Source organism: Nestor notabilis, unplaced genomic scaffold (assembly GCF_000696875.1).
Source record: "Nestor notabilis isolate BGI_N333 unplaced genomic scaffold, ASM69687v1 scaffold1630, whole genome shotgun sequence".
NCBI lineage: Eukaryota > Metazoa > Chordata > Aves > Psittaciformes > Psittacidae > Nestor > Nestor notabilis.
Genome location: NW_009910520.1, coordinates 1 through 8,185, shown reverse-complemented (window position 1 = coordinate 8,185; position 8,185 = coordinate 1). Strand labels below are relative to the sequence as shown.

The 8,185-nt window shown below is 39.9% G+C and overlaps 1 protein-coding gene across 1 annotated transcript in view; it reads left to right on the top strand.

Annotated features, from left to right (window-relative positions):
* LOC104402488 (disks large homolog 2) overlaps positions 1-5,465 on the top strand; it is a gene marked incomplete at both ends in the record, with an annotated part of 363,023 nt that extends 357,558 nt beyond the window's left edge. The window contains 4 exons of the mRNA XM_010010378.1: positions 2,770-2,820; positions 3,534-3,635; positions 4,523-4,695; positions 5,356-5,465. Coding sequence (XP_010008680.1) covers positions 2,770-2,820; positions 3,534-3,635; positions 4,523-4,695; positions 5,356-5,465 — 436 coding nt within the window. The remainder of the gene's footprint in view (positions 1-2,769; positions 2,821-3,533; positions 3,636-4,522; positions 4,696-5,355) is intronic.
* Positions 5,466-8,185: the final 2,720 nt, after the last annotated feature.

The window sequence follows — 8,185 nt, the reverse complement described above, 5'->3', positions numbered from 1 at the left end:
TGCTGAATTTCACACTGTGTCTCACACCTCAAAGCCATCACAACTTTATAGCAGTCCAGTTATTGATTGACTTTAGAGCTCTTCATTATACTTAATAATTTGTGCAGTACTGACTGAGTAGAGATCATTAAATACCGGCCGGTGCAGTTCACATGCGCGTTGGCCTCTGAGGACTCAAGAGGATTTTCTCTGGACAGTGGAAGGATTTTATTCAGAGAAACTTAATCTTCCTGAACCCTTTTTCCAGACAAGAAAACCAGTGGAAATGGTTTTTTTCACTAACACTCCATGTTGAGTCTGAAACTTGGTGCTGAAGAGCCTTGACTCAGGAAGACATCTGTCTTTTACTCCTATGTATGACAGTCGGCCTCAGAGCTTCTCCTTACTTGCTGAAGCCCTCTCCAATGGCTTAAGCTTCAGCACAGTTTGAGTGGGCTGGAGATACTTTCTTTGCCTTCAGTTTGGCCACAGTTTCACAAGACTTCTGTGAAACAACAGGTTCGTTTGTCTCCATAATCCCTACCCTGATTCTACTGTCTGCATCTGACCCTGCTGTTTAAATGCCATTATGGGACAATGGAGATTAACACACCCTTCTGACTTTTTCTCTCATCCCAAAATAGACGTCTGAAATAGGTCAGATGACTAATGTCTTAGGTAAGACATTAATAAGACAAGAATAAGCACTTGCCTATCTGTAGGACCCCACTGACTTCAAAGGGTACCTGTGGAGTAGCTTAGACAAAAGCAATCATGGCACAGGTTTCTGAAATTAGCTGAGATGAATCCCTGTCTTTGGATCTGTATGCCATTCAAATGAGTATTTTCAAGCTTAAGATTGTATTTGTACAAATGTATTTGTACAGACAGGCTTCCCTCCACGTACTTAGTACATGATGGCTTCATCTCTCACCTCAAGACTGACTTTGTCAGCCTTAGTTTATGAGGGATGCCCAGAGTGTGAATCTTTTCATTAACAGGGGAATGTGGTATCTTGAGTTTTTTATCACATCTACAATTTCCAGAGAAACTTAAGGAAAAATAATACATCTGGTGCATAAACCCCAGTGTAACAATAATTCTAGGGTTTAAGTTTGCAAAAAGCCAAAGTCAAGTAAGTCATTACAATATCAAACATTTGCAAAAATGAGGAAAATCCATTATCCACACTTCTCATATGTTATGTTCCCTTGTCCTCAAAAGCTGCTTAATCTCTTCCTTTTATTAAAAGTGATGCTTCAGCACCATTGCTAGGTTGGAGTTGGTCTCGTCTTCCCTAACACATCAGTACAGTTTTTCATTTGCTTTTTCTGTCATTGTCCTTAATTACATTATTTTTACTTGAAAAAGCTTTCTTACACATTTATCACAGCTGCCTACATAATATAGCACAAAAATACCTACCAACATATGCAGTGGTAATCAGCTTAACACTAAACCACAAACATTTTATACCTTCTTGGAAGCAAGGCATTGCATCCAATACAAATCTGGTTAACGTAGTTAATGGAGCCTCAAGGGTGTCTCAGGTGGCAGCCAGACTACTTCAGGGTGAGCTGTAACCCCCTCTAAATCCTACCTGTATCATCCATCAGGCACCAGGTATCACTTTTCACCTGTATGTTCACACTTTGGTTTGGCAGCAGCCTCCAGATAATGTAACTGAGAGTCATGTGCATGCAAACAGATGAAAGGAAGGCAACCCTGTTGTAGAAAGCCCTGGTATGCTTTGTGACACTCTTTCGCCTGTAGTACCTAAATTAGTTGCAAAATCCCTCTGTGGATCTTCTCAAAGACAAGCCCTGAACTGAGTAAAAATAAAATCACAATCTTAAACTTTGCTAAGCTTAAGACATATTTAGAACCTGTCGGAGCTCTTATGTGGTAACAAGTATGTGACAGTGACCCAGAAAGAGAAATGCACAGGGATTATTCATAGTTTAGTGTGTGGTGTCCCTGCTCATGGCAGGGGGGTTGGAACTGGATGATGTTAAGGTCCTTTCCAACCCTAACCATTATATGATTCTATGCAGTAGGTTGAAGAATCCTCCTCCCTCTCCCCCTGCCCTCCCATGGAGGGAAGGGAGGACAGTGATGCACTGGGGCTCTACACTTGCATCCAAGCCATAGTCCATATAGTCCATATAGTGCCACTTGTTTCTCATGGCAAATTTCCCTGCTTTAGTTCCCTAAATGTCACCATGAGGAAAAAGCAGTATCCTAACAGCAGTGGATAAGTGCGTAAAATACAATTTCAGTTCAGGGAAAGGTTAAGGGTCAGAAAATAGCTCATAGCTAGATGTCAGGCTGTGAATAAGCTGGACTATGGAGGTTTTGCACAGAAGGATGATCAACCAAAATGTGTGTATTCTGAGGGCAAAAACTGTCCACTTTCAGTAGCCTGTGGGTTTCCCCTGCAGCACCATGTTAGGGCCTTGACAATTGGACACACAAAAGAATTGTATCTTAAATTTCTTCACTATCCTTGCAGACAGCCTTGCTATCAAATCAGGAAATGAAGTCTTATTGTTCATCACTGAAAAAGCCCAGTTTCAGCAAAGACAGTTGAAACATGCAGCAGGGAAGGGTGGGAAGGAAAAACATGGTCTCCACACCTTAAAATTATGAGGGACTTTGGAATGGTTCAGGTGAGAGCATTACCAGAGAAGTGTTAAACCTCGTCTGTCTCTATGTGAAGCATTTTATCAAGCTTTAATACTGACGTGTTGCTTGTCAGCTTCAATCTCTTCTTTTTCTTTCTCTCATCAGGAGGCCAAGAAGACCTCATCCTTTCTTATGAACCTGTCACGAGACAGGAAAGTAAGTTTCATCTGCTTTTCTGTCACTGTTCCTTACATTATTCATTTCCCAATTTGGGGTCAGCAGAGCAGTAAGCCTTGCTGTGCCAGCCCTAGATTCTCTATGGCTCCCTATTTTTGGCCACTTGGTCTATTGCATAGAAAACAAATGATATAAGGGTCTCCTTCAGTTTCTATAGTCCTACTAATAAGCATGATCATCAGTCTACAAAATATTGATGCAGATTTTCTACATTTACTACAGTGTTGTTACATGGGAAGCCTTTAGTTTTTTCCTCATGTGATATGTGCCCTTAGCCTGTGTAGATGAACCTAGGGGAAGGCAACTGAAAATGGGAGCACACCCACCTGATTTAATAGGGGATACACTCGTATAACTGGGGAGAAAAAAATCCTACACTGTCCTTTCCATGCCTCCTGAGAGAGTCCATCTGCAAGCATTTGGGCTTGATTTTGTTGAGCAATAGCGGATATACATACTTCCACATAGTCATTTGGCTACACTTGCATGGACCATCACAGAGCTCTGCAGAACGAGTGGTACTCATTCCATTTTCCTTATCCATGTCAATAATCAGTTATTCATCAATAAAATATGCCCTAGGTTTTCACTTCATACATTAAAGACAACAACTGTGGTTAGTGTATCTTTGGGAAGATTTACTGTTACTGCCAGTAAGATCATCAAAATGTGCCTCTCTTTCTGTTGTTCAGTTAATTACACCAGGCCGGTGATTATCCTGGGTCCTATGAAAGATCGGATCAATGATGATTTGATATCTGAATTCCCTGATAAGTTTGGGTCGTGTGTACCACGTAAGTATGATTTTGCTCCTAGCTCCATAGCTGAGTGAGCCGCATCCCTTGGTTCCACACATGAAGTAAATTGCTGTGAAAGTAGCATCTGTGAACTATATGTAGTTGAGTTTCTCAAAAGCCATTTGTCCATCAGACAGAAAAAGGGGAAAGGATGAAATAGATAAAGATTCTGAATTGACTCAAAAGCTGTAGCCTTTGTTTTAAACAAGGAGCCTTCTAGCCACTTACTCGGCTTACTAATCAGTTTGTGATTCCTTAAGATAAAAGTTTGAAATACTGGTAATATGTAAATGTTTCAACTGAACTACACAGCATCCACCAATAAAGATCTGGAGTGATCTGTGATTTGTGTTAGATCTAGGCTGCCTAATCTGAAAGCAGTGTTTTTATCTTGGATCATTAGAGCTCACTGAGTGCTTCTTTCGGGCCCTGATTGCAGTCATATTTCAATTAAAACTGTTGTCTCTGCAAATACTCCATCTTCAAACTGCTAGAGATGAGATCAGAAATAAGGCTTATAATTAAGACTAAATTGAATTGATGAGATTGTGATTCATTATACCACTGTAATAGGATTAGATTTACAATCTGGAATGCATTTTGTATTTGAGGTTTGTGTGTGATCCTGCTGGGAAAAAAAAGTGGAATTCTGGTAAATCCTTATCTTGTATTAGCCTGTAACTATGGTATTACTACAAAAAGACAGTTTATTGTCATAACTCCATTGAAAACAATACGTAGTATGCAAAGATCTGCTCCCAGACATGGAGCGCCTCCACTTAGGGTAGTCCCAGAATTGCCCACTGAGCAAACCTTAACTGCTGCATGTTGTGTATTAGATACTTACACAGACTTCTTGATCTGCTGTCTTTTGTTTCATGCAGATACCACACGGCCAAAGCGTGACTATGAAGTGGATGGGAGAGATTATCATTTTGTCATTTCAAGAGAACAAATGGAAAAAGATATTCAAGAGCACAAATTTATAGAAGCTGGGCAGTACAACGATAATTTATATGGAACTAGTGTCCAGTCTGTGAGATTCGTGGCAGAAAGGGTAGGTTGACACTAGTTTTATTGCCTATGCAACATGTGTTTTGTTTCCACATTGTATCTCAGACATGATTCTTCTGTCAAAAATATAAAATAGCTGCAAAACAGCATCCTCATATTTATAGGTTTTACAGTGACTCCACAAGTGGAGCCTCTGACTTTAAATAACAACGTCCTTGGCACTTTTTGTACTTGGATGTAGTTCTGTGGATCCAGTGATCTAACAGAGTGCCTCAAGTACGCCCTAGAACAGCCTTTCCTTTTCCTCCTGTAAGACAGGTAAATAAACTTATCTCACTTTCACAGAGGCGAAAGAACAAAACACAGAATGATTAAATTACTTGCCTCAGGTGAAACAGGGAGTCTTTGACTCAAACAAGACCTGAATTAACCAGTAAGAACCTAGACATCTTGTTATTTTTATGAACTTATTTTTCCTCATCTCTGAAGAAAATCCTCTCCCCCTCACAAAGTTCATTCCAGTAAAACTAGTATCTCCAGAGTATATTTTATATTAGCACCAAAGCAAAGCCCTGTGGTCGCCCTTCCCTCATGTACCAGTAATGGCCCATTCCAGGTCACTGTGTTGCAGAATTGCTTCTCTTCTTCTGGCTGATGTGCAGCGAACTGCAAAAATAAGAACATCCTCATCTGTTTCCAACAGGGCAAGCACTGTATACTCGATGTGTCGGGAAATGCTATCAAACGACTACAAGTTGCACAACTCTATCCCATCGCTATCTTCATTAAGCCTAAATCCTGGGAGCCTCTGATGTAAGTATAAACTCCTTCAAGTGTTTTATTTTTGGGGTACAGTCACAAATGACACCACACAGGTCTTGAATCTACATTTTGCCTGTCCTCTAAAATCAGTAATAACAAGAAGTAGGAACAGTGGAGAGTTGCTCTTCCTCACTGTCATCCACTATATCCCAGCATCTCAAGGAACAAATCGAACCTGCCTTTGAAACTTTCACACTGGGACATGTGGGCTTACATGCTGGACCACCAAAGACTCCCTTCCATTGCTCACTGTACTTGTTCCAGCCTGTTCAGCAAGTTCACCAAGGACTCATGCAGCATGGCTTGTCCTATCCAGTCTTGGGTGCTCCTAGGGTGTAGCGTCTGGTCACAGGGGACAAATCAGAGGGTAAACCTGTGTCAGATTTGTGGTGCATGCCTCACCTATTCATCAGCTATAGGCCTATAAGAGGGTAGGCAAGGACCCATGGGACTGGAGAGGGGCAAACATAACTCTTAAAGAAGGAAACAAAAGACACCAACTTCATGCAGGCAACCCAATTTCAGTACTCAGAAAAACACTGGGATCCAGGGAACAGTTAAGCAACTCAGGTATAATAACTGAGAGGATAAAATGGTTCTAAGATGGAGCCAATGTATGTGCATCAAGAGCAAATCAAATCAATCACATGTCCTTCTTTCATGAGATTGATGTCAATAACTCTATTGCATCTTGATTTTGCGGACATTCTCAGTAGCAGCTTAGGGAAATACAGTCCAGAGTGAATTACCAGCAACCATGTGCACAACTAAATGCAGTCATTGAAAATGGCACTGTTAAACTGGGAGGTAACAGAAATCCTGCAAGTTTATCTTCCGAGCTGAGTCCCTAATTTGGGACTATTTGTTATTTTCATGAATTACTTGAAAGATGAATCGGGCAATAGTTCCGTAAAGTTTGTGAATAGCTCAAGGCTGAGCGAGGTGACAAGCACTTTTGAGGATAAGATTAAAACTCAGTGTAATATCAGTAAGATGAAATTCAGCACAGACAAAAGAGAGAAAATGAAAAACGTGAGTACAAGCAGGGAATAATTAAGCTACAGCACTGCAGAAAAGCATCTGGTGGTTGGGATGGATCACACAGGAATGTGAATGGATGGATAATGTGGCTGCAAAAAGGAAACTGCCACTGTGGGCTGTATTAACACCAGCGTTGTGTGAGGGCACAAGAGGCAGTTACTTTGTTTTACTGGGTATGGATGAGGCCTCAGCTGGAGTGCTGGCCCATGAACGTGCATCCTCCCTGGCCCTACCTTTTGGTTGTTGCATGTCCAGCCACATTACAGGGAATGATGCACAGCCCCATCCTGACCAAAGCTATCTTGGGTTGGATGACTTGACATTTCTTCCAGCCCTACAATTCAATTATGTTGCTGTATAGAAGGGGGAGGGTAGTCTGATTGCCTGTCTATCTTCTGCATTGGTCGTTTTAAGACAGATCTTAACCTACAGTTTTCTCATCCATAAAATATTTCCATTATTTGTTAATGCTGACGTTGCATCTGGAGTCATAAACCACAGCATAAATAAAAGTATCCCTTAGTCTGAAAAATACATTAGGCAGAACCAGAAATGTGGCAATAGCATAAGGGCTTCATTGATTGGATGTAAGAACAGACTGACTGAACAGTGTTATGAAGATGCAGAATATTATGGCATTAAGTTTATTAATTTTAATGTTATTTAAACAAGTTAATGTTTTAACATTTAACAATTTTTACATTTGTACAATTTTACAAGTTTTAACAACTTTAGCATTTTAATGTTTTAATAACATTAATGTTATTTAATGTTATTAAACCAAAGCAATGTTATTATTTTCCTTAGGACAAACCAAGTTATGCAGAGTTAGCAGAATTTTCCTTACTGGTATAAATTAAAAGCCAGTCAAAAGTCTTCACTCTCCAAACCTAAACCTGCCTCAGTGTTGGCAGTATGGTAGGGACAGACGAAGAGAAATCCAGTATAAGTTTGAATTCCTTGTTCTGCAAATATGCTGTGGAAAACTCCCTTAATTACAAACCCAAACTTCTGTGGGACAGCAAAAGTCCTTATATACCAGTCCTAGTTTGGGATTGTTTGCAGCAATATGGCTTATATAAATGAATTATGTAAACACAACTCCTGGAATAAAAGAGAAAAATGTAATGAACTCAGGCATTCTAAATCAGTTTATCCCCTACAGCCTGCTCTCCACAGGTAATCTTTTTAGCCAGTTTATCTAATGTGTATTTATCTTATGAAACAGCACCCAAAATGAGTTTCTAACAGCAATGAGAACTCTTTTAATATAAACAGTATAATTATTTTTATAGAACTGTCTTGAGAATAATGACATAATTTTGAATCATTTAATTTATTTAGCAATGAAACTAAACCATGCAGGGTCTGGCTGAACAAATACGTACTCTTTCCTAAGCAGTGGTAACGTGTAGGGTGTACATAGGTGAACAGATACACCACCTTTCCAATAGACACTATTATTTTAGTGTGGAGAACTTTAACATGGTACACCAGAGCTCTGTGGGAACAGAAAGAGGATACTTTTATGATAGCATAACTGTGTTCAGTCTTTTTTATGCATGTAACTACTACAGCACAAAAATTACAGGTTTATCTGCCATAACTGTAACTCCTGTTCATTCAAATGAGTTGAAAGTTCCTCCTTTCCTTTCCTTTCCTTTCCTTTC